Genomic DNA, 27,555 nt, shown 5'->3' with positions numbered 1-27,555 from the left:
CTCCTAACTTGAGGGCAAACCGTTCTATGAAAGTTTGATATATCTATGGTTTATAAATGAGACATATTTGTTTTCTCTTCTCATGTATCAAACACATTGGTTTGTCCAACAATGTGTTTTTGCGTTTTGTGATATCTGGCGTTTTTCAATGACGAAGAAGGCAATTTATTATTATATTTATTTCCGAGGCAAATAGCTTTTCCATCAGAGAAAAAACGCCAAGCTTTTGTACAGTAACAAAATAAAAGCTTTTTTATTTGCTTTAAGATAAAGTCAATCTCGGCTGAAAGGGTTGGGAAAAGACAATCAATCAAAAGGTTTTGCAAAAAAAATTTAACTAAACGTTACAAATGAAAGAAAATCTGGAATATACACAGCATAAACATCTATTATGTACACAATCTGCATGTTGTAACAAGGGAACAGGGTAACTCAACCAGAACATACACAATACAGAACAGGTATATCCTTTGAGTATCCCTGACGTCTTGAACAATTCTTTATTTTTCCTGGACAAATAAAACAAAACATAAAAAAAACGGACTGGATTTCTATAGGCTAATAAATAGATGCCATGAATTTCGGCTGCAGAGAATGATGATTTAACTCCTCCACATATCAGCGCATATTGGAAAAGACCTGTCCTTTGTTTTTTTAGGTATGGCCAGTGCAATCCCTGTAAAGAACTAGCCATAGCAACAGAGGTGTAAACATCCACAGAATGGGCAATAATGGAGCATGAAGAAGCACTATGATGGGGGACAAAGTGGATAGTGTAATCTTGAATTGAATGCCAATGGTTGAAATCCATTGTAGAGAGATGTTCAAATTGTGTGGCTCAGTTTTTGCGAGGGGTTCGGCCTTTTAGTTGTCTTTTTGTCTGAATTCAGAGAGCAATGGAAGGTTATTATTTCCCCCATAGAGTTAATTACAGCGTCTTGTATCCTCAGCCATGATGTATTGTATTATTCAAATATATTACTTTCTAACAATAACATTTGATGAGCAGCCGAGCAGTCCTCTCTGAGGTTCCAAAAGGTACAACTACATCACTTTTAAATCCTTGAATAATTCTTAGCTTGCTTCACTTAAAGGAATAATACAGCCTAAAACACTTTGACATTGTTGTAAAACGTCAGACATCCAGTAACTTTTTATTCCAGGGTTTACATTATTATATTTGTAATATTTTTCTGCATCGTTATTTGGAATTCTGTAATTGACTGTTCCCCTGCTCAGCTCCAGTGGACTATTGTACTACGGAACTCAGAAATACCCAGGCAATCTAATCAACGTGTGTCGTCTGGGGAAAAATAAAAGTTCCAAACCAATGAAAGGGTACATTTGCTAGATGTGTAGCCAAGACTTTGGAGAACATTTAGTTACGCAGCTATCGCTGAGGTCAGCAAGTCTACAGAGACTAGACACTTCACTGAATGTTTTTGCGCCTAGAGTATAGCTAGCGAAAAGAAACAACACCTTTGATTGCCTGATCAATGGTGATGATATATGGTTACACCCCCCATGTATGTGTCTTCTTATCACAAATTCCCAATTTCTCGTCAGAGGAACACTGCAAAATTTAAACATGCAGTGATTCTTAGACCGAGCCCCTGGGTTTGTGTCCTTTGTAAGCAAACCTAATATCTGATACATATGGTTGATGTGACAGTGATTTGAAAACAAACTATTAAACCGTACTTTAATTACTGCAGCAATGTATCATGATGTCATTGTAGAAGTTACAGATATCTAGTTTAGGGGAAAGGAAATACACAAAAGGGTGAAATAGGACCTGGGGTCGTTGTTCTTAACCCACAGACGTATCTTCACAATGTCAAAGTGTTTTTGGCCGTAGTTTATCTTGTAAGCTGAGCTCTATGTTTATGCTGGACAAACAAATCACTGAAGGTTCAGAGCAAGCCTCAGAAGTTGTAAATGTCTGTATACGTCAAGTAGTAATGCTTCATTTGACTAGATTTGCCTCTCCTGTTTCCACCTCGCCTCTGCCGGTCTCACAAGGGGATGGTCAGCAAAACCTTACTTAACGGTTAACCATCACCCTGTACTTATGTACTTATTAATAACTTAGTTAATATGAACACCACAAGGAAACATGAAGACCATTGGTAAATGATTAATAGACATTTAGTTAACTGTCTGTTAGTAAATTATTATTACTGCATTAACTTATGTTCATTTATGGTTGATTAATTTACTTTTCTTGTAAAGTGTTACCAAATAACTTCAAAAAGTGTGCTTGAAAGACCTAGATGGGAGCCAGAGACAGGTGTTGTTTGTTCATGATTACTGACCAAATCCACAAGTTTTTTCTGCCTCTTTTAAGATGTGTGTGTGTTTTTTGGCCGGTCACAGGCTGCTTTAGCAATTACGCTACTGCGCAAAGCTAAGGTAAGTGGCTGAAAGCTTGTCGTGTTTGGCAGCTTTCAACTAATGCAAATCTGCCCTACTTTGAAGACCCTCTGTTTCCCATTGCTGCTGAAAGAAACACACTTTTTGGCAACTTGATGTTTTTTCTTGTGATCCCTATTTTCTATCTCTCTTCATGTTCAAATTCAAGATATTTATGACATTGACAACAAACATTGTCAATGTCATAAGAAAGCATTGTAAAAGCATTGAAAAAATGTAACACATCGGAATAAATAAATCTTTAATTTTACATATATTTATTCTTGCTTTCAATTAGTTCTCTCTCTGTCTCTTGCTTTATCCTTCTCTCTCTGCATCTCTGTCTCTCTCCCTCCCAGCTTCTCTCTCTCTCTCTCTCTCTCTCTCTCTCTCTCTCTCTCTCTCTCTCTCTTAAGTTCTGAGGTCATGTTTTCCCTCTGCAATCTTTGTAAACGAAATGTTGGTAGGAATATACAGATAGATCTAGATATTTGTGAGTCACATAATGTAATGATAAGATGAGACCTTTGTTTTGTGTGTCTGACCAATGCAACCCCTGCAAACTAGCATTATAGCAACAGAGCTGTCCAATAGATAACCACAGCATAGGCTAGAATTGATTTAGCTGGAGAAGAACTATGACGAGGGACATAGTGGGTGTTGCCATCCCAGGTTTAATGGTCTTGGGGGCAATTCACGGTAGAGTAGAAAGCCAGAACAAGCAACATCATTTTACGAGTAACTTCCATTCTGTAAGAAAAGAGACTCAGAGTAACGCATAAGCTCCCGATGTGTAAACAACAATATAAAAATACTGCTACGATGGTTGGTTGGTTTAGAAATAAATGTTCTTTGAGTTCATTCATGGCTCACTGTCTATTTGCAGGACTGCGATTTCTATGTTTTCTTTGTCTTTTTTTCTTTCATTCCTTTATCTTATTCGGTTAACTTTCCCTTATTGATTTTGTGTTTTCAGGACTTTTCGGATGTCGTAAAAGATTGCACATAGCATCTATATAGGTTATTGTTCCGTTCAAACGTTTGCTCATGATGCCACACCCCGGGGGGACCTGTAAAGGAACGTCTTTAGTCTCCGTTCGGAGGGTAGCCGATCCATACGACCTTGCAGATAAGCGCCCCTGTGATGACTCGGGTGCAGGGTTTAAACCAGCGAAAGAATATTCCATGAAGGATGGAGGCGCCCCAGCAGCCCTAGCTTCTCCCCTTCCCCTGTGGCCCATCCCTCAGCCTCTCAGGGGCTCCGGCAGCCCGGCAGAACGCCTCCCTGGAGCTCTGCTTGGTTGTGTTTTGCTCTCGTCCTTCTTATGACTCTACAAAAAACTAAATAAAGAAGGCTAGTCAACACTGGTCATGGGAATGTTCCTGGCTACAGATAACAGGCCTGTCAACGGTAGGGCCCTCTGTGTACGCGCGTCATTCGATGGCTCGTGGTCACGGGAAACAGTAACCCAAACAATTTGATTTTAAGGTTTATGAGAGAACTGGGTTTGATTGTCGCAATAGCAAAATGGGATATTGATGGTGGTGTTTAAAGAATTATCTAGCCTCTTAACTCAAAAAACACAAAATGAGCGTAAATCATGTATTTTTATGTTATTTGTCTTGCTGTGCACAAAAATAAACTAGATATGATCCACCTGGTTCTTTATCAGATGTTTACTCTAGGGCGCTGCTTTTTCTGCCTATTTTAATTCACATTATCGCTCATCATTCTTTCTCAGTATCATTGTTAAATCGGTATCATGAAATTGGAATCATTTGATCATTTTGACATTGAGACCAAAATAAAACATTAGCTAGATTGTGCGGGAAATGTAAACAAGATTGTTCCATGAGAATGAGCATAGCAATTAGGTCACGGTTTGCATGGTAAACAATAAGATGCGTTATGTCAATGAGTCTTCATGGGATTATTTTACCCCTACAGCGATAAGCAGTGAAATAACATGGATAGCGTTCAATTAATAATAATAATAAAAATATATATATTTTAAAACATTTATTCATAGTTTAATATATTTAGCATCTCTATTCTACAAAACTCCCAGCCCAGTGGTGCCCTGTAACCACACAGTAAGACAGCAACTGTAAAAACCAAGCTACACGGGACAGACAGTCAGCAGGTAATTAGATTGACAGAAAAATCAAAATCATGACAATAATAATGATGATAGAACCAATGAAAACATTTCTTGACACTGGACTTCTTGAAGTTATGTACACGATTCCAGAGCTTCAGGCACAGTAGACCTTTTGATATTTGAACCTCAATGGCACATATTATTTCTGTGTGTGTTCGTGTGTATGTATGTGTGCACGTGAGTGTGTTTCCTTCCAGCTTCGTTAAGACAAACTCTGTTCTTTCATCCCTGTCGCCAGCATACCCTTTGGTATCGGTGAAGATAGGTTAAGCCACACACTATCCTTATTGTCATTGTCCTCATCATACTCATCCTCGTGGCTGTCCTCTGCATCTATGTCATTCAATTCATTCCACATCACAGTATTAATTCATATCATGTCATTCATAGCACGCTAGTACCAAAACCCCACCATTAGCACGTCACCACATAAAACCTCAACCCTGCTACACTCAGAGTCACAGTTTTTTTGCTTGTCCGTCACACCACCTGGTCCCTGAAACCATGAGCTCACAGTTCACATGGTTTAGCAGCTAAAAGGAGCTCTAAGTCCTATGTCGCACAGGAATGTGGGGTGAAGAGAGCCCACCTTGACAGCAGCAGCATCACGTTGAAAAAGACTCATTCGCCATGTAGCGGTTTAGCTTATCTCCTCTTTCAAATCACACTCAATGTTGCAGAGCATAGTAGACCAGTCTGAATCAGATCTGTCTAACCAGACCAGACCAAACCGGACCGGACCAGTCCAAACCAGACCAGACCAAACCAGACCGGACCAGTCCAAACCAGAGCAGACCAGTCCAAACCAGACCGGACCAGTCCAAACCAGAGTAGACCTGTTCAAATGAGATCAGACCAGTCCAGTCCAGAGCAGACCAGTCAAAACCAGACCAGACCTTTCCAAACCAGAGCAGACCAGACCAAACCAGACCAGTCCAAACAAGACCAGTCCAAACTGGACCTGACCAGTCTCAGCCCCCTTGGATCGGGGGTCACTTACTGTAGACATGTTGAACAACAACCGAGTCCGGTTTTTTTTCTTTAAATGTTGGTCCTTTCGCATCGGTGACATCAAAAACACCCCGCCCTCCTCCTCGATGCTCCTCCTCCTCGGTTCCCGACGCTCCTCGTTCCTCGCTCCTCGCTCCTGCTCCTGCTCCTGCTCCTCCTCCACCGGCTCACGCGTACGTCTCGCCCGTCTTGAGCGCCACCAGCTCGCTGTCCTCCGAGTTGCGGCCGTTCAAGTGTTCGCTGTTGCACTCGTGGTGGTACATGAAGGCGGGCACCTCGGTGATGGAGGTGGCCGTGTAGGAGGTGGAGCGCATGGAGCAGTGGTCCCGTCTCCGCTGGCCCCACTGGGTCTTGTACTGCATCCACTGGCGCTTCAGAGTTCCCTGCACCTGGACACACACACACACTTTATTAGGCAAGGCAACTTTATTTATATAGCACTTTTCATACACTAGACAGACATATGCTCAAAGTACTTCACATAGAAGAACAGTCATACAATATAAGGAAATTATAAAATAAAGTAAAATAAAACAAAGGCAAAGTTTAAAAGAAAGTGCACTGTGTTTAAGATTTAGCAGAAAGCTAAAGCAAAAATACAATAACATTAAGAAATAAAATAAATACGTAAAATAAAAGGCAAAGTAAAAAAATGCGTTGGAAAAAAGTAAGATAGTGCAATGCATTTAAGATTTAGCAGAAAGCTTAAGCAAACATAAAAATCTTCAGTCTTGTTTTAAAAGTAGTCAGAGTTGGGGCAAGTCTTAAATCTTCAGGAACTTAATCCAGCTATTTGTGCATATTAACAAAATCCTGCTTTCCAATGTTTCGTGTGATTTTATTTTACTTTTATTAGTACTATTATTACAACTATTATTATTAACATTAATATTAGCTCCCTGCACCTGAAGAAATGCACACTTCATTAGTATTTTTGCAACTATTTACATTAATACTAATATTAGCTCCCTGCAGCCTGGAGCAAAACACACACTTTATTATTACAACTATTAGTGTTAATATTAGCTCCCTATACATGGAGCCAAACACTTTATTATTAATATCAGTATTTTCATTATTAATGTTATTATGTAAAAAAACAATATATATATATTCCACTGATAATATGAAAATCTTAAATATGATTATGTTAGAACCAATGAAAAGAAATCTTGACAACTGGCATGAAACCTGTCGACTAGTTATGAACATGATTCCAGAGCTTCAGGGACAACATTATTAATATCATTATTATTATATATATTTTTGTAATTTCTTAATTTTATTAGAATAAGGTTCTATCAAAATTATTTAAATGGTGGGTGTTTTCTACCAGACTTGCTTTTAGTGAGTGTGTGTGTGTGTGTGTGTGCGCGTGTGTGTGTGTGTGTGTGTGTGTGTGTGTGTGTGTGTGTGTGTGTGTGTGTGTGTGTGTGTGTGTGTGTGTGTGTGTGTGTGTGTGTGTGTGTGTGTGTGTGTGTTTGCCTCTCAATTAATTAAATCTGTTGTGAATTTATAAAAAAGTATAGAAGTATTATGATTATGACAATACATCATATTTTCATATACAAATTTCATGCAATTGTTTTTTTAATTACAAAGAAGCCGTACTCATTTTTGTAAAAAATAAAAATATTATAAAGAATAAAAAATAAAAGTTGTCTGTGTGTTGTCAAACTAAATGTTGCTATTTGTTGAAGAAATGTTCCCTTCGGATTATATGTCTCTACAGAATATAACATAACATGACCTTTAGAGCATACAGCACAACCTGTAGAAAATATGGCATGCCCTTCACGCTATATCAACACCAACTGATAATGAAATAAGAGGTGAAGCACTTATGCTCTTGACTCTGTGGAGTGTTGCCATAGAGACTGGAGACCAATTGGTAATGTATGCAAAACATTTTATCCTTCTATGTTTTGGCAAGGCCTTGATGGAACTTCTTGTGAATCCATAATGAGTCTGACGTGTCAAGTCCCACCGGCCCCAATCAAACCTAAGCTCATGCGAGCATAAACCCTGTCTGATTGTTCTGAGTGAGAATTGGTTTGGAAGTCTTAAAATAGACTCAACACAAGTATGTCCCCGGCGATGCTTGTTGCCAATATTGCCGCGGTGCTCCCTTGACAAGGCTAATGTTAATTACAAGGTATTTGAGGACACAGAGTGAAACCAAGATCTCATGATCTGAATGATGTTGGACATTAGTGCACACAAATTGTTTTAATAGGACCCAACTAGGGACAAAAGTCTCATTTAGACGGAAGGGGTCTTGTCTTGATCCAAACCCAACATGCGGCCTCTTTGTCTTGATGACCTCGTCCCACAATGGCGCTATTGCGAACGACACAAAGAAGGTCTGTGCAGTTTGGCCCCTATGATCAAAACCCGGGGGCCCCCAGGGAACCCGTGTCCTGATTAAATGGGGATACAGGCGGCCGTTATTCGGACGAGGCAAACAAACACGCTACCCCCCTCCCTCCATTAGTTCCTGTGTCCGTAGTACACCCCCTCTACCGGCCTACAGGCCATGGGCAACATATGAATGGCAGTTGGAAGGAAGCCAGGAGGTTAGGCCGCCCCTCGTCTGAAGCTAGTTCGAAATGACCTATTTTTCCGCAGTCCGGGGCTTGTAACAACGCAGCGCTCCTGATTGACGCTATGTTCTCCCGTGTTCTGCTTTCACACCATGCTCGGCTACTCTCCGATAGCGTGCGCTCATTCTGCATCGCTCTCTCTCTCCTTGCGTCGTGCCGGCAAACGTTTCCCTTCGGCGAGCCGCCGGGGCGAACCATGTACCGAGGAGGGATGTCAAAGGTCACGGAAGGCCACCTTGTTTCACCAAACCACCTGCTTCAGGCAGCACTGCAGACGCCACGTTCAGTTGGGCCCGAATTCAAGTTTGTTGTTGTTTGGCAGCCGAGAAAGCATCATCAGATAAACAATGTCCCACAAATCCCTGTTTTATTATTTAACATATATAATTTCCAAACGATTGACTTTTCGACTATCGAATACGCCTACAAGGCAAAATATTTCGAATCAAAATTTCATCTAATCTACTTTTCTTATTGTTGGTCTGCTTTGTTCACATAAAGGATCTTCACCCTTGGCACTTAGCGCACAATACAACAACACAGATGAAGATCACGTTTAGGTTTGCCTCTATGTTGGTGTCCCAGTAGACCAACAGACTCATTATAGGTACGTTTACAGATTGTTTTTCATCCATGTTTGTAAGAAACTTGCGCGATCCAGCACAATCCAGCCCTGCTATGGGTTGCTGCCTCAGCACCTACGCTTCTAAGTAGCATCGAGAATGAGCGAAAGTCCTCGTTGCTCTGGACACGGATATCACTCCGCTTCCTGCTGCAACGGTAACCGCCTCTCCTGAAAATGAACTGCCGACCGGCCGCTTTAGCTGCCCATGAACCTCTTGCCCTGACCGTACAGGAACACGCCCTTTTGCTCCACCTCTAAAGCTGCAAGTGCACCTGACTCTTGCACTTCAGCGGCTCCTTTAGGAGTGCCTGGCCTGACCTTTACACATCCAGGGATGGCTTTGCTCCTGGCACAACACACCGCGTCCTCCCATTGGTCTACGGTGGTCAGCTTTAAGGCTGGTGACCCCGACACCTTACACAAGGGGTTCATTAAAGCACACATCCTCGATTCGTCACCAGGAGGACACAAAGCAAGGGTTCACTGTTGCTCGCATTGACTGAAAAAAAAGGGGCTTTGGACAGTGGAAACGGGGGGGAAGAGGGGAGGGCTGGGGGCTTTTGTCTTGAAAGCAAAGTGAATTTTCAGATGGAAGTTTGGAAATCCGGGGACTCATTTGTAAACTGTCTCACGCTTCACCTGAGGTGACCCGGCCTCTCCCACACGTGTTGTGTTGAAGAATGGGTTGAATCCCTCAAATCCTCAGTCACGCGAAACATGTGCGCAATACACGCACACACACACACACACACACACACACACACACACACACACACACACACACAGAAACATAGCTCTGCTTGCACAAATGTGCATCCAAATTTGGATGCACATACAGACACACACATACACACACACACAGACACACAGACACACACACACACACACACACACACACACACACAGAAACATAACTGCTTGCGAAATGTGCATCCAAATTTGGATGCGCATACAGACACACACACACACACACACACGCAGACACACACACACACACACACACACACACACACACACACACACACACACACACACACACAATAAATAAATGGGTTGATATTTATAATAAGTATTATATTTCTTTAGGTGTAATCAGTTGAATCAACCCATGCTTTCTGTGTAGAAACCTCAAGCATAAAGCCATGAACTCACTCAAAGGCTGCCACAATCTGCCATTCGAGTTATGCATTGCTGGATATTTTCCAGCAAGCCTACTGGCATTTACAAAAGGTCAACTGCTTCTATTTTATTTCTGCACGTTCTTGCAGAAAATGCGACGAAAGGATGAAGGGGCTGGGACAACCTTGGGGAAAACAACACAACTAACAATTAGAGACCCTGATATATTTTCTGCTGAACGTGGCACGGCGCATGGTGCTTACCTCTCCGTTGAAGAAGCAGAATATGGTGGCCACCAGTAAGCCCTTGAAAAGAACAAAGAAGACATGTTTCGATAATACGTCTCCCAAATGTATGACATAAGACATGGGTGGTCATATTGCACTTTACAATATGATAACACCTGTAAAGTGCAATATTATGACGTAATGCACGCACAAACATAGTACATGAATACTACAAACTCGTGATTAATGGTTGTTGTATATTTACAGCCACCCTTCTCAGAAAATGTACCCTAAAAACAGCCCCTATGTGATAAGCCTCTATCATTTATTAACAGTATGTTGTCGCTCATATACAAAAAATCTGCTTATCATAAAGCAACAAAAACTAATCAAAACCATCAATCAAATCAAACTAATTAAAAAACAATTAGAATCGCCGTGCTGGGTCTAAAGCGGCCACGCCCACCTGGTAGTGCATGAGGATGTGCATGAAGTAGTCGTACACCTCCCCCACCAGCCGGTTCTCGGGCCTCCAGGGGAAGATGACGAACTGGATGCCCAGCAGTGGCACCAGGATCAGGGTGGCCCGCACCGCCTTCATGTACATGTTGGTCTCCGCGCGGTGGGTGTCCCTGAGCTTGGTCACCAGCACCCGCACGATGTTCAGCAGGAAGAACAGGTTCACCTGAGCACCACGCAACGCATTCACCGGGACGACAGGTACATGGTGTTAAGGTGGCCCTTCTGGTCCGGGGGATCACACCCTCGTAACCATCTCTCATTTCATTTGAACACGGTTACTAATCAAATGTATCTGAATGACTTGAAAGCATCTAGCATTGAGCGCACCTCGCCACACACCTAAACAATTAGCAGTGGCACGCTGGGCTTGGGACAGACCCTGTATTATATGGTGATTCACTGTTTTCTTTCTCCACATACTTTCACAAACTCTGTACTGACACGGCATGCAGTGGTTCCAAAAGAGAAAGTGATATTGTTATTGTTTGCGATTCATTTGGCAAAATTGTATTGGCAAGGGGGAGTTTTAGTGAAATCAGCGTTGACGCTTTCAATGGTTAGACCACCCAGACCGGTGTTGTCCCTTAAGGCGCTTGCAGGTGGTTTTAAAGGATCATGCTCAATTATGCGTACAGTTTAGACTGCGTACATCGGGTATTGAACCCAGTACCTTAACACGGAGTCAATCCCCATCTATTCTACCGCGTTATGTCCTTCTGCAGCACTACTTCTGGCGTGATTTGACACATACACAGCGTGGAGGATTAGATTAACCCCCAATTTGTGGGGAGAAACCGCTGAATGAGTCGACTTACCAGGAGAGCTGCCATAATGGGCCCGTGTACCACATAGAGCAGATTGGTTTCCACACTCATCCAACAGCTGCACACGGATAGAAAAGAAAACAGTTAAACTAGTTGGTGAAACACACGCACGCACGCACTCGCTCACACACACAAACACATGCGCACACACATGCACGCACTCACACAAGAAAACACAGATGCACATAGGAACATTATCACACATGCATGCACAGACACATACTTTCACGGAGGCAAGCACATACGTATAACTAAGCACACACACACACAAACCCACACAGATAGAAACACGTGTGTAAACACACAGACTTTACTCAGCGCACGTCGAGGAACATTACTCACTTGTCGTCAAAATACTGCTTCCTAGCCACTGCGTGGATACAAGCCGGCACTAAGGGGAACCCTGGCGAGAGACGAGAGCAGACGAGGTCCTGAGTGAGCTTAATTCAGCCATTTTATTTGTTGTGTCAGCGGTGTGTCTGTTCCTATGTAGGGTGTTATGAAAGCTTGCTGTCAGACTGCCTTCCTCCCCTTTAGACCACTGCATTCCTACAGTCTATGGCTGTTTACACGTGTAACCACACGCCAGTTCTGTTAATGACCCACCGCACAGCGTGAGTCCATTTGTTGTGCGAAGTCTTTTGTGAGTAATTGTCTTCCATAATTGCCGAAACGCTTTAGGATCCTGCATAAGGCCCTGATTTATTTAAAGCCTGGGCCATTATAAACACACAAATTATATATAACGAAACGTGGGCCTCCGTGTTTTGGAGCAGCTCTCCGCGGCACCTCTGAACACAGAGCTTTAGATCTCCGGTGGCTCTCGCCTCGTAGCATCTTTGTTTGCGTAACATAATAATAATAATAATAATACATTTAATTTAGAGGCGCCTTTCAAGACACCCAAGGTCACCTTACAGAGCATATAGTCATCATAAATCGTTTAAAAAAACAAGAAAAAAACATGCCTCAAAGTCCCCTCAAAGTCCCCATTAAGTCCCCCCCACCCTGTGAGAGAAGCTGTTCTTCATCATCGCTAACGGAGAGCAAACATTTAGCCCTGAACTCAACTCCACCGTACCACTCATCACATCACAACACCATCCTGCCAGCGGCCGTGGGCTGAGGAAGCCATCGAGGAGAACTGAATGGCGTTGTTTTTGTAAATTTGCCCAGTTTGACGTACGATGATTAGACGAGTTGAGGCACAAACAGTGAACACAGATTGCGTGGCTCCTTTTGTCAGCGGGCCGGGAGAGTCTCTGAGTGTTACTGCGATGCACCGTCGGACCGTATCATTTGAATCCATCATAGCGAACGGACGAGGGAAAGGAAATACGAGGTCAGATCCACTATTCTTCATTTGCAAAAGCATTTGTTGTAATAAAGATGATGATGATCGGGATGATACATATCTATTTCTCAAATGTGGAGCCGTAATTGGATGCGACGCGATCATTCACAGCCCGTTAATTCAAACCAAATAGTGCAGTGGAGAGCGACCATCCTTTACTTTGATAAAGGTGCAGGCTTAAACGAGGGAGGAATGGGAGAGTAAAGGGATGGGTAAGAGGGAGGGAGGGAGGGAGGGATGGGTAAGAGGGAGGGAGGGAGGGAGGGAGGGAGGGAGGGAGGGAGGGAGGGATGGGAGGGTAAAGGGATGGGTAAGAGGGAGGGAGGGAGGGAGGGAGGGAGGGAGGGAAGGAGGGAGGGATGGGTAAAGGGATGGGTAAGAGGGAGGGAGGGAGGGAGGGAGGGAGGGAGGGATGGGAGGGTAAAGGGATGGGTAAGAGGGAGGGAGGGAGGGAGGGTAAAGGGATGGGTAAGAGGGAGGGAGGGAGGGAGGGTAAAGGGATGGGTAAGAGGGAGGGAGGGAGGGAGGGAGGGATGGAGGGATGGGAGGGTAAAGGGAAGGGTGGGAGGGAGGGAGGACGGGAGGGAGGGAGGGATGGGTAAGAGGGAGGGAGGGAGGGAGGGATGGGAGGGTAAAGGGATGGGTAAGAGGGAGGGAGGGAGGGTAAAGGGATGGGTAAGAGGGAGGGAGGGAGGGAGGGAGGGAGGGAGGGATGGGAGGGTAAAGGGAAGGGTGGGAGGGAGGGAGGACGGGAGGCCGGGCGGGAGGGCAGCGGCGACTCACCCCAGCCCAGCAGGTAGTACCAGTGCAGGTGCTGCTCCTCTGCGAACACGGCCACCACGATGAGCGTGTGCAGGTAGATGCCCTCGCACAGCATCCAGAAGTAGTTGCAGCCCAGCATGTACATGTGGAAAAAGTGGAGCACCTTGCATCCAACCTGATGGGAGAGAGAGAGAGAGAGAGAGAGAGAGAGAGAGAGAGAGAGAGAGAGAGAGAGAGAGAGAGAGAGAGAGAGAGAGAGAGAGGTGACCTTGGGTGTCTTGAAAGGCGCCTCTAAATAAAATGTATTATTATTATTATTAGAGAGAGAGAGAGTCACGCTCAAGATCTGACGGTGTTCACAAAACACACACACTGGGGCGCTATGGAAGGACAGCCTAGTGGTTAGGGCGTGGGGATCCTCCAGGATAGGTTCCTCGGCTCTGGGGATGTTTGAAGATACCAAGTAACAAACTGTGTGTCAAAGAGGAAGTTTGGAATTGATGGCTGCTGCCTTTTGATTATCTTGTCCCTCTATCCCCCTCACCGGCTCCTCTTACATGGATAAAGAGACTTGTCAGTCGTTCACCTCTAAACCTTTTATCCATATGCTGGAGGAACGCATCTCCCTCCCTCTATCGCTCTCTCTCTCGCTCTTGTTTTTCTCTCCCTTGAAAAGCTTGTTCGATGAAAACTGCTCCCAAGAGAAGCTTAAGAGTTCTGATTTCTATCTCTGTTCTCAAGATTGTATTACTGTTGTACTATTTAGTCATTGAGCAGACGTTTTTATCTAAAGTGACTCACAGAGAAAACATTTGAGAATGTTTAGAATTTATTTTTTTCATTCGTCATTCAGGAGCAGGTATAGGGTTTAGGCATCTTGCTACAGGTCGACTGCGGACATTAGGGTACAAATACTAGAACCTTTCTGCTGGGATTCATACACCCAAGCCTTGAGACTGCCCTGCCCCTCTTTGTTTTGAGATGTTAGATGTTGCTTGTTGTAATTCCACCCAATAGATTGCAGTACGTCAGCAATCTACAAATACCTGAAGTGTGTTGCCAGACGAAGCTGAACACTGATGTTTATTTTCCCTTGCCCACAGATTTGAGGGTTGTCAGGTATTTGACGCCCTTCACGTGTATTCTCCAGCCCCCTCTGAGCAGACGTCGGTGGTTTCTGTATCCACACCAGCCTCCCTCTCTCAACGGTGAGAGAGGAATCTTGAGAGCTTGTTTTTCAGTGCAACAAAAGAAAAAAAACACCTTCCCTCTAAATCAACGACTCGAGACAACGGCTGCGTAAATCTTCCCCCACGCAACGTCGACTTTCCCCTCAAAAGTTACCCGTCTCAAACTCAACCGCCCGTGCTCGTGTTTTCCTTCTCCCGTCTCGCTCGTTCATGCCCATCGCCATGGCGAGGGGAGATGCCGTTTCTATCTAGCAAGTCTCCCACAGAACTTTCAGGTTCTACTCGCTGTGAGGCTCAACCCCCTCAACTCCTGCTGGAGAAGGAGGGAGAGGAGGAGGCGGAGGTGGCGGAGGAGGAGGAATGGATTTCAAAGCAAACACTTTGACAGATGCTATGGAAAGAAATCAATGTAGAAAAAATAAGAAGGAAATCCATGCAGAAGAACGCATATATCATCATCCCGACTCTAGGCTGCTCTACCCCGCCTCCCATCTATTTGGACGGGGGATCTGAATAAACACTCGGGCCAGGGATGAGCCTGGCATATTTTGGGATGGATGGGAGGACGAAATGAGGGGGGGGGGTTGTATGAACAGCAGTTACCACAGTAGGGAAGAAAAAGAGGAGGAGGACGCAGCAGCTTCTGACTGAGCAGAGGGCTTTCTGGTGTCTCCAGGAGTAGTCTAGCCAAAGTCGCCAGTTGGGTGACAACAGATGGGGCTGCCGTTGAACTAGCGGTCGCAATTTTAAAGCATTCAATCTCATGTCGTTTTTCCTTGTTGTTTGGTGCAATTAGGTTGTGAGTCATTGTTGAATGTTCTTTTGGGAGGGATTAGAAGGTCGGTCTACAAAGGGCCTGTTGAGATACTCTTTTGTAATAAAGTAAGCTGATAGAAGGACGGAACTGAGTGATAAACTAAACTGTCGGATCACATAAAAAAAAAAATATTATCTTCATGCTTTTCATGACCTGTAACAATTACGGAATGATTTTGTTTTTCTTAAAATTACACCTTAATAAAAGTTCACGACCCGGCAGCAAAGCTTATTTGGTCTCTCTCTGATTTATCATCTTCACCTCAGTGGACCTCTCGTTCCAATGAATTCTTGTCTGAATATGCAGTTTGGCTCCCCAGCTACCACTCAAGATCTCTGACAGGCTAACCCAGTGCTGCTGAAAAAAGCATTACAGCGATCTCTGTCTCTGGCTGATATGAACCCTGATAAACACAGCCCTATGGAGGTGCTATCTAACGTGGCCATGAGGCATTAGTCTAATCATAGATTTTTGTCTGACTTTGTGTCAGAGGCCAGAGGTATTTTAGGATTTCCATTAAGGTTTATGGTATTCTTATTCATATCTACTGTTAAATCACTGCCCGCCATTATATTATTTCCTGTTGTAAACGTAGGTTACAAGAAAACTATAGGAAACATTTGTTTTCTAAGATAAAAATAATGGAAAGCTAAAAGGTATATAAGACCCCAGGTTAATTGTTGACATTATCTATGTCCAGATGCATATCAGCCATGATTTTCATTCAACTTACCACCTTTTCCTGTGGAGAATTAGGTAGATAATGGCTCAGCCTGTGTTAAGGCAGTCGGATAATGAGGAATTCTGAGCGGAGAGGCACATTGCAATAGGTTGTGATAAGTGTAGGAGGGAAAACATTTTTTCGATCAAGCTGTGGATTTTGAATCGCTCTCGCCCACTGTTTGCGATGGACTGGCTCAGTGGGGAGTAAGAGAACGTCCATTCATTCAAATGGGAACTGAGCGCTTCATTTTGATTCAGATCTGAATACTTAGGCTGCGTTCCAATCAGTTAAAAACCATCCCCCGCTAAATATACCCTTGCGACTTCTTGAAATATTGCTCTGCACTCAGAACTCATGATATCACACTACCAGCCACTATCTCTGTGCAAAATTCTAACTGTGTGCATATATCTCTAGGGCGTGAGCGTGGATAGTGGAATCAGAACTTGTGGACTTGTTTGTTAGTGGCCACTATTTGAGAAAACGACATACCCAGGGCAATTTGTGTTTCACGAGAGGCGGTGTGTTGAACAAACTTCATGTCTGATTTACTTCTGGACAGTGTCAGCAATGAACATGTAGTCTTACCAAATCTGCCAAATCGTTTAATATAAAGATAAATCTATAAATTACAAAGAATAATAATACAGAACATCATTTATAATGTATACATATATATATATATATATATAGATATAAACATACTGGATTTTGGCCCACTAAGTCAGGATTGTTGACCACGGCGATGAGGTAGATGAGGGTGATGGCAGAGTTCAGCACGTAGGACCAGAACAGGTTCTTGTGAAGGGTGATCCTCTGGCAGCTCAGGCTCCTGCAGTATAGAATATAATGAGGCACACAATAAAGCACACTTTAAAGAAGGTCTCCTCTCTCACAATAGGGCACACTTTAGAGAGGATCTCATCTCTCTCACAATAAAGCCCACTTTAGAGAGGGTCTCATCTCTCTCACAATGAAGCAAACTTTAAAGAAGGTCTCCTCTCTCACACAATAAAGCAGAATTTAAGAAAGTTCTCCTATCTCTCGTCACTTGACAAAAGTAATTAAAAAAGTGATGGCTAAAGAAGCATATCAGATTTTTTTTTCATTCCTGTCGGCCATTGTGCTATATTGTGGGCTATATTGTGAGATACTTTCCATCCTCACACCATTAATTATTCAAGATTTTACCAATTAGGTTAAAGTTAAAACATCAGCAGGGGAATTTTCAGAAAAGTGTGCATTATTTATGATTTAAGAAATTCCTGCAAGGTTGTGGTAGAAAATACTCTCAAGTAATGTCAATGTTTAAATTTGATCTAACATAATCCTTGGAAGCCATGGAAACAAAAGCAACATCGAGCAAACGGAGGTCAACAGTTTAGGTCAATTAATTCACATAAACTTGCCCAAAGACAATAACCACAAATACGTATCGTGAACAGACCCTGTCAATCCTTATTTTTGTTGAATAAATGTGCAAAATAAATCGAAAAATAACAAAAACAAAAAAATAAACATGGGGTTCACCGTGTCATAATGTAGTACGGATAGAGTGTTTTGTTGGTTTATTTTATTTTCTCTCGTGTATTGATGATGAGTCGTAGACAAGACAATCCACGATTGTTTACTAGAGTTAGCATCTGGATCGGATGATAAAAAGGTCAGCATCTCACCTTCTATGAGATGAGAATAACAAACTGAGCTCATAAAAATGATTACTTCTTTACTGAGTGACATTTATATCTGAACACATTCTTATTGGGACGATTAGGAGCCGGAAATATTGTTTTGGTGCTTGAAGCTAAGGAGCTGAGAAAAAGTGGGCTTACACCAACATTACAATTTACAATTTATGAATTGAGCCAACACTTCACGACTTAAGTGAATTAAGATACACGTCATAAAGTCGGAGATATGGTGTTTTGCTGAAGGATGGCTACAGGAAAAATGCTGAGTACGCTCGGGATTGAACCCCCAACCTTCTGCCTGCCACTCCAAGCTACCTTGCTCACTAAACCATCTAAGCTCTGTTTTTAAACAGGAGGAGGAAGACTGCTTTTCAGCATGTTGCAACCTCTGGCTACCTCGGATGTACCCCGATAAACATCTCCCTGTAAGGAGGTCATCCTGCTCATCGCTCATCCTAACGGGGGATTAGTCATCTATTGCAGCCATCTTGGTTCTAAACATTGGCTAAGTGGGGGGAACACAATGTGTTCAGCTAGCGTTGAGAAAACCAAGATGGAACCAAGCTGGCCTCCTGAACTTTTTAATGCCAACTCACAAGCCAAGGAACACAACTCAGCCAAGCATTGTTACAAAGTGTATCAACTAAGGGTTAGAACTTTTTTCCTTACAAAGTTTCCTCAAACATAATAGGCCAAGGGGGAACTGGAAAACAAGTGAGTTTTTTTTTGGTGTAGAAATTCATGGAGATCAATTCGTCTCGAGAAACATAGAAACACCTACCTCTTCTAATACGACTGCGGTTACATCCAACCAGGCACCTACTTTCAGTATGCGTCATACAACACAAATGTTTCTACTAATTAGTTTCGATATTTTGATTGTTTTTTCTAATTAAAAGATAAATATGGAGATGAATAATGAGTCAAGCCTCACACGTGTGCATGTTTCCAATAACAACACAATGGCCTTCGTTCTTTTACTCGGTACATCTGACAACACTCTGCAAGCTTACACATGCTTAATTTGCATGACGTCAACAATGCCCTGTAAACATTTTTCCGACAAAAGAATGTTGAAGACAAACTCAACAAATGTGTGATTAAGATGCTTTGGGATCTTGTTTGCTGAGGCTGCGTTTTAAGACCACTTCAAAAGACTAACCATGGTGGATCAAAACGATAATCAGATAAAGTGCAGTAATGATGCTTCAATATGTATCAAAATTGTCATAAGTGAATTCCAACATCAAAGAGAGATTTCAGATGGATCGTGATGTGGCATAATTGGCTGTCAACGGTCCACGATAGAATCCATTACTTAAAAGTCTGCAGTTTAATTGCAGAGAATTAATATTAACATAACAACTGTTATTAGAGAAGCACGGTTGATTCTCCCTCTCTACTGAAAAACTGAATCCTTCAGCCTGGCCCTTTATACTGCTTTTCTGTTTATTAGCGTATTTATTGATGGAGATATCGATTGACTCATTTATTGATTTACTGACTGATGTTGTCAAGTGTCTTCTAATCCAAGTTTAATATTTGTAATAGTACTTAGCATCATTAATATCATTATCATTAAGATCAACGAAGGTACACAGCGGTTGGGATATTACCTGAAGTAGAAGAAGATGGCGAGGGAGATGAGGAGCGAGGCGATGGACAGGGCGTGGCCCACGATGGCCATGTAGTACAGGATGAAGACCGACTGTGGAGGGACACCACAACATCATCCCACCACACACCCAGTACACAACAAACTTTTGATTGAATCAATATACAAAGAAATCGGTTATAAATCAAGGAGTCAGGAGTCGGATGGACACAATTTTTTTATTTTGAGTATACGCATTATTTATGGTAAGTCTACAAATGTAGCTTTGGAATTGTTGATCAGATAGAAAATATAATGATGCAACACAATTATGGAAACCTGAATAGACATTTATGTAATACAGACAAAGACGTATTAAACTATGAATGCATTCTAGATTTTTTTTCTAAGAACCAAATGGATAAAGCCATGCTTGATGTCAGTTAAATTCAGTATATGGTTTTAGATTTCAGTAGGGCAAGAGGAGTGCAAATTTTGAATTTTAGGGATTTTTTCAAATTTGTAATTGTTTTCTGTACTGTGTACAAATTACATGTATTAAGCTTAAGTACAATATTTGATTGTCTCATTGACAAAGAATCAAGACTGCTAAAATAAAAACACCCATTGACCTTTTCTCCTCGAGTTTTTCAACTCGCTCAGATACAAATAAATCATATCCGCATGCTTAAACACAGATCCCTCAGAAGCAGGGATTAGGTTCAGAGTTAGGAATGTCTTGAATGTATTGGCCTCCTATCAAAACCACGGTCAATCTGTGCTTTTATGTTAAATCCCGATTTTGCAGAGTTTCTAAGGTCCCCACCAGCCTGAATAGGGATAGAGCGGGCCTGTTCTCGGCTGTGGCCGTATATATAATTGCCCAGGCCTTTTCCAGGCTCTCTGCATGCACACCGGGGGTGTCTACATGGCTCAGTCCACAGGCTCCTCTGCCAGCGTTTACTGAAACACACAGATATAGGGCATCGTTAATGAGGCACAGGTGCACCTCGTTTACTCAGTAACTGGCTCGACCAATCCTGGCTCTCCCCTGAATCATACCTCAACGCCTGAGCTCCCTGGGCCTGAAGGGCTTATCTGATCTGCCCGGGGCCCTGTGGTGGACCTACCTTCAGCTTCTCCTTGGTGTTGGCGTTGCACGCGGTGTAGTTAGACCAGGTCCTGTTGGTGTCCGGATGGCGAAACCACTGACCCTTCTCCCCGCAGTACTTGGCAGCCTTTTCTGGAAGACAATGAGGGTGGAAATTCGAAAAATCCTTACTGGATTTTGTCCCAGTGGTGTTATTTCTGGGTGAATAATTTCTCACAAAGAGCAGGTTTAGAAACGAATTCCAGGCCCTTCTGTCATCTGTTCTCATGGTCGGCCCTGTCTTTATTTAATTTTTTGACTACAAAGTGAATGAATAACGTAGATTGAATAGTGAATAATACCAAATTGAAATAACACTACTACTACCTTTCAATTTTGATTTACTATAGAAACAAAGAATTTGATGAATTTCTATTCAATTCATTTCTATTTGATTTTGATACAGTTACAGTGATACATTGTACTCAAGAGGTCCCAAACTTTTTAGTGGCTCCTGTCCAATATTGACTCGAGTACAACAGGAGGATGGACGACGGAGACAGTCACCTGCTGTGCTGCAACCTGCCCTGAATGCCATTCTGTCTCACTCTCTCAGAATGTGTTCCACAGCCAGCTCCCCAAACACAGGGCACTGCAGTAAGCCGTTATATCTATTATTTGTTATGGATTTTTTATTGTATAAGAACATAGGCTGGCTTTTGTGCAATGGACACGCAATCATCTCCAATCTCAACATAAGATGGATAGAGTAAAAGAGTTGACAGGACACAGTTTGAGTTCATAAAAATTGATTAGGGCCTCTTCTTCGATAGTCTGAATTTATTTTTCACTAAGTTGGGAGAACTAATTGCGTTACGTAAATCCATAAATATAACCCCTACAATGTTTGTGGATATTAGATGGATCTCATGAAGCTTTATTGATTCTCATTTCAAGACCTTTAAAAATCCCTGTAAAAATATTCATTGTCAATGACAACTAGGATCAACTAGGATCTCCCATGTTTGGAGATGTTTATTGGTACAATCCTTATTTAACAGTAACAAAGTAAACAGAGGTCAAATACTCCTCAAGATGTTTGTTGTGCTTTCCCCAACAACCGCATTATAGGTGTTTGATCCGTTTGTTGCTAAAGCCAAACACCTGTAAAACATCTGTCTCTGATGTTGGGAACGTTAAATCCCGGCCTGTCCCTCTCAAAGCCACACATGGCCAAGAACTAAAGGCATATTTTCCAGTGGAAGGTTTGGCCATGGGGAATTCCTCCCCGGGGATTGATGAAGGCCAACGGTCTAACACTAAATGAGCCGACTGGCGGCATGACCCCTTCAAAGGAACATCTTTATTATTACAGTAACATGTCTATTTATCTTCCATAATGGTGCCGCCATCCCTCAATGTGTCTTTTCTGAAAAAGCAAGCAAGTGTTGCCTTTCGAAATGAATAAATGCCTGGGAGATTATGCCAGCTATCATGCCTGATAGCTGGGATAGATGTTATTCCACATGCACCGTTGATTGATGAAGTAAAAAAAAATGAGATGCGTTTCCCACGGTTACAGCTGCTCCTGATATGAACGTTTTAAAAAGTTCAACTACTATTTTGCAGGATAGGATTGTTTTTTTGCTGCGTTGAGTCAATGTGGCCTGGGCGAGAGAAAAAAAAGGCTGGACGATCAATTTTCAAACAAAATGGATGACTGCGTATAATAGTTACATGGTGCAGGTTGAGCAAATGCACGGTCAGCACTGAGCAGAAGGAGGAGGAGGAGGTGGGTCACACTAACCGGTCGGGTCGAAGTCGATGAAGTAGCTCGGACAGAACTGGGCACTGAACGTCCCCGCTGGAGTATCGTCCCAGCAAAGCCAGCCATCCCAGTTACGGCTACAGAAGTGGCCTGAGGGAAAGGACGCCATGCCATAAGTATAAAACGTTTCACTGTCTACTGGAACCATCTGCAGGGTTCCATTCACCCCTTCGGAGGGGTAACCATGCTGATTTATGAAGCACCCAAGCCCCCCCCCCCCCCCCCCCCGTACCAGTTTTGTTGTAAGCCGGGTCGCGGTTCATCTTCTCGAAGCATTTATACTGTCCGTCCAGGATCATCTTCCTGGCGCGGCCCTCCTCCTCCGTGTCGGCCACCTGGCCCGCCCGGGGATCAGCGCTGGGCTCCGCAGCCTCCAGCTCTGGCCTGGTGGTCTGACAGAGGTTACAGGAAGTCCATATATGAACACACACACACACACACACACATATAATTGTGATTCACTCCTAAACGACCCCAGAAACACACATCCCCTAGCACATACTTTACCCTATATAGCCATACAACACCGCTCACAACCTTGCAATATCTCTGATTCTTTTTTTTGCATTATGCTCTTATTCGTTCTATTGCTGACCTGAGCGGGAAAAAGTCTCAGCCTAAATTTTTTATTTTGCTTCCGTTAAAACAAGCCATTAAAACAAGTCAACAAACCCACAATGTTGCTTTGTTCAGCAGAACTCCAGAACTACAGGGAGTCCTCACGTTTTTCTGGTTATAAAAAACGTTTGCTGTGTTTGTATTGGTTGTGAGTAATGTCTGGGAGTCATTGGTGATATAATACTGCATTAAGCCTGTATATCATTCCCAGGTCATTACCTTAACATGACAGAGCGTATAGTTGGTCCAAACCCTGTTGCTCTGCGGATGCCTGAACCACTGGCCGTTTTCGCCGCAGTCTTTCGTTGCCTTTTCTAAAATCACAATTATAATACGCATGAGTGTTTTTGCTCCCCTAAATCTCACTCCTCCACATGAATCATGGTTCCAGGCAGGACTTCTGTTTGAACAGTTTTAAATCCATAGTTATGGTTACAACACCAAGGCGGGGTATGGAAGCATATATGTAGCAAAATTCAAATGGCAATGCAATTTGCAATTTGCAATTCAATAAGTAATTACGTTATGCAATTGACAATGCATTATGCAATTTATTTCATAATGTAATTTGTAAATACGTTATTCAAAGTGTATTTTAATATGCAAAGTGAGAATGCAATCCTCAATTAAATTTGCAAAAGTTATAACAATAAAAATACAATAACATTTTGTCAAATTCTTTGAGTTCCTTTATTCAAATTGAAAAGCTATAGCGTCCCCGTGATTGCAATCCACTTCGCCACGCTCCGTGTGTTGCGATATTCAAATGACATTTCAATCCGCAAAACGGAATCCAAAACGGAATCCAAAGAGGAAATCCAAAGAGGAATCCAAAGAGGAATCCAAAGAGGAATCCAAAGAGGAATCCAAAAAGTCAATATGCAAAGTGGCAAACGTATCAGCCAATCAGCGTCTGGGCGGGAACTACTTCACTTTCTATTGTGTCTGACTCTGGTCTGATTGTTTTATGTGTGGGGGGAGGGAGTTCCAGAGCCTGGGTGCTGAACAGCTGAATGACCAGGCACCCATTCGTAATGAGTCGAGATGTGGTCCCAGAGGTAACTGGGGGCTAGGTTGTGGAGAGCTTTGTAGGTGAGGAGTGGGTGGAGACGGTGGGTCTCCCGACCCTATGTTTCGCACCCAGTGCCTGTAGCACTTGGGAAATCTTTGTGTTTACCACACTGGCGTCAAAATGTACCAGTGAGGATAAGTCGTCTATCCTATCTCCCAGAACACGCACTCTATCTACCGCATCTGTGTCTTCAACACGATTGTTCTCCACATCATCGGCCAAACTTCGGAGCGTATCAATAATCTCCATTGGTGAACATGGACCTGACACATACAAACTAGAAGTGAACAAGGAAATTACGAGCAAGTGACGTAGTTCCCGCCCAGACGCTGATTGGCTGATACGTTTGCCACTTTGCATATTGACTTTTTGGATTCCTCTTTGGATTCTTCTTTGGATTCCTCTTTGGATTCCGCTTTGGATTCCGCTTTGGATTCCGTTTTGCGGATTGAAATGTCATTTGAATATCGCAACATACGGAGCGTGGCGAAGTGGATTGCAATCACGGGGACGCTATAGCTTTTCAATTTGAATAAAGGAACTCAAAGAATTTGACAAAATGTTATTGTATTTTTATTGTTATAACTTTTGCAAATTTAATTGAGGATTGCATTGTCACTTTGCATATTAAAATACACTTTGAATAACGTATTTACAAATTACATTATGAAATTGCATAATGCATTGTCAATTGCATAACGTAATTACTTATTGAATTGCAAATTGCATTGCCATTTGAATTTTGCTACATATATGCTTCCATAGCGGGGGGAATGAGGAACGTCTAAATAATCCTAATCCCACAGCCAGCTCATCGCTCCTGCTACCATGATGGGCCCTCAGCCCGACAGAACCCCTTTAGGATCAGCAGCTGAGCGCGATACACTTTATACAATATCACCGTTTGTTTTCATTCTGAATTGAAGGCCTTGGTGGAAAAGAAAGTTGATTGCCATAGACATATATCTTGGATTCATAACCTTTCACAATGTACGAGAACAGGGAGCATACTATATAAAGTTCGACCCAAAGGTTATGGATTATTGACGTTTCCAGGCTACAAAGATTGCAAGATGTTTGCATTGACTATGCAGGTAAATGCTGCGTTTATCATCTTGAAATGGTAGGGGCTAATTCATTAGTAAGCAATCGTGTCTCATTTTGTGCAAGTAAACTATGTTAGGTTTTCGTTTTGACTTGCTTTCTTCTAACAGAAACAAAAGCAGCAAAAAACAACTCAAACCCATTATTAAAGGAATTATTTTGAATCACTTGTTTGCAACGAAAAAACAAATGTACGTCTTAAATTCCTTCCCAATACCTAGTTACATGGTACATACAAGGTCATCTTTTGATAACACCAGCGGAGTTAAAGTCACAGGTTTGGATAAGCATAAACACCTCCCAACATGGTTGACTCTCAGCCCTTACCTGAGGCGTTGAAGTCGGCAAAGTACGCGGGACAGAGCTGTGAGCTGTGTGTCTCTGCTGGAGTGTCGTCCCAGCACAGCCAACCATCCCAGGTACGACCACAGAACGCTCCTAGCAGCCCCCGGGACCAGACCACCAACATACGCTCTGGTTAAGAAAACTCTTGTTCCCAGCCTACATGTTATGAATTACCATCGAATATAGATCACCCCCCACACCAGGCAAGAACCGCCATGTAAAAAATGCAGTGATTGCTGTTGGATACCTGGCCTGCTGTAGGGTGGATCTTGTTTCATTTTCTTGAAACATGCGTAGTCAGCATCCACAATCATTTCGGTGGCAGGTCTGTATTCATTCTTGTGAAGTGGTGCCTGTGAAATATGAATTCAACATTTTAAATTCCTCTCTCTCTCTCTCTCTCTCTCTCGCGCTCTCTCTCTCGCGCTCTCTCTCTCTATATATTTCTCTCTCTCTTGATATCTCTCTCTCTCTCTCTCTCTCTCTCTCTCTCTCTCTCTCTCTCTCTCTCTCTCTCTCTCTCTCTCTCGCACTCTCTCACTCTATATATTTCTCTTTCTCTTGATCTCTCTCCAAGAACAGAGTGCCTGATAGAACTGCAACAGAATAAAACATATCCTGCTGATGAAAACACTAACTGTACCAGTACATTTTACCTGAGCGCTGCACCGCGTGTAGTCTGACCAGAACCGTTTGGTCCCAGTTTGGCGGAACCACTGCCCGTCCTCACCACAATACCTAGTTGCATTTTCTTGAGAAACAGATTTTTTAATTAATAAATCATGTAGTAATCATGATGCTGCAGATGACATGCATCCTTACAGCATAGTCATATTCATGAAAAAAATACGCATTTCAATCTGGTTCCATTTTCCGGACCCCTCACCTGTGGGGTCAGAGGTCAGAAAGTAGCCGGGACAGGTCTGAGTGCTGTTCAGTCCTGCTGGAGTATCGTCCCAGCAAAGCCAGCCATCCCAGTTACGGCTACAGAAGTGGCCTGAGGGAAAGGACGCCATGCCATAAGTATAAAACGTTTCACTGTCTACTGGAACCATCTGCAGGGTTCCATTCACCCCTTCGGAGGGGTAACCATGCTGATTTATGAAGCACCCAAGCCCCCCCCCCCCCCCCCGTACCAGTTTTGTTGTAAGCCGGGTCGCGGTTCATCTTCTCGAAGCATTTATACTGTCCGTCCAGGATCATCTTCCTGGCGCGGCCCTCCTCCTCCGTGTCGGCCACCTGGCCCGCCCGGGGATCAGCGCTGGGCTCCGCAGCCTCCAGCTCTGGCCTGGTGGTCTGACAGAGGTTACAGGAAGTCCATATATGAACACACACACACACACATACTTATAATTGTGATTCACTCCTAAACGACCCCAGAAACACACATCCCCTAGCACATACTTTACCCTATATAGCCATACAACACCGCTCACAACCTTGCAATATCTCTGATTCTTTTTTTTGCATTATGCTCTTATTCGTTCTATTGCTGACCTGAGCGGGAAAAAGTCTCAGCCTCAATTTTTATTTTGCTTCCGTTAAAACAAGCCATTAAAACAAGTCAACAAACCCACAATGTTGCTTTGTTCAGCAGGACTCCAGAACTACAGGGAGTCCTCGCATTTTTCTGGTCATAAAAAACGTTTGCTGTGTTTGTATTGGTTGTGAGTAATGTCTGGGAGTCATTGGTGATATAATACTGCATTAAGCCTGTATATCATTCCCAGGTCATTACCTTAACAGGACAGAGCGTATAGTTGGTCCAAACCCTGTTGCTCTGCGGATGCCTGAACCACTGGCCGTTTTCGCCGCAGTCTTTCGTTGCCTTTTCTAAAATCACAATTATAATACGCATGAG

At 43.0% G+C, this 27,555-nt stretch overlaps 1 protein-coding gene across 1 annotated transcript; it reads right to left on the bottom strand.

Moving 5' to 3' along the window:
- Window positions 1–224: 224 nt before the first annotated feature.
- On the bottom strand, window positions 225–27,555 carry calcr (calcitonin receptor). The gene is made up of 18 exons (XM_060043268.1): window positions 27,433–27,555; window positions 26,831–26,990; window positions 26,581–26,691; window positions 26,351–26,445; window positions 25,942–26,047; window positions 25,677–25,787; window positions 23,393–23,487; window positions 22,788–22,947; window positions 22,535–22,645; window positions 20,768–20,880; window positions 19,660–19,751; window positions 17,058–17,184; window positions 13,643–13,796; window positions 11,848–11,908; window positions 11,497–11,563; window positions 10,626–10,844; window positions 10,196–10,237; window positions 225–5,974 (listed from the first exon to the last, which is right to left on the bottom strand). Exons 1-18 carry the CDS (start codon window positions 27,550–27,552, stop codon window positions 5,753–5,755), a joined length of 2,166 nt encoding a protein of 721 aa, XP_059899251.1. The 5' UTR covers window positions 27,553–27,555; the 3' UTR covers window positions 225–5,752.

Source organism: Gadus macrocephalus, chromosome 22 (assembly GCF_031168955.1).
Source record: "Gadus macrocephalus chromosome 22, ASM3116895v1".
Lineage (NCBI taxonomy): Eukaryota > Metazoa > Chordata > Actinopteri > Gadiformes > Gadidae > Gadus > Gadus macrocephalus.
The sequence above is the reverse complement of the archived record's forward strand: the minus strand, read 5'-3'. Positions and strand labels throughout refer to the sequence as shown.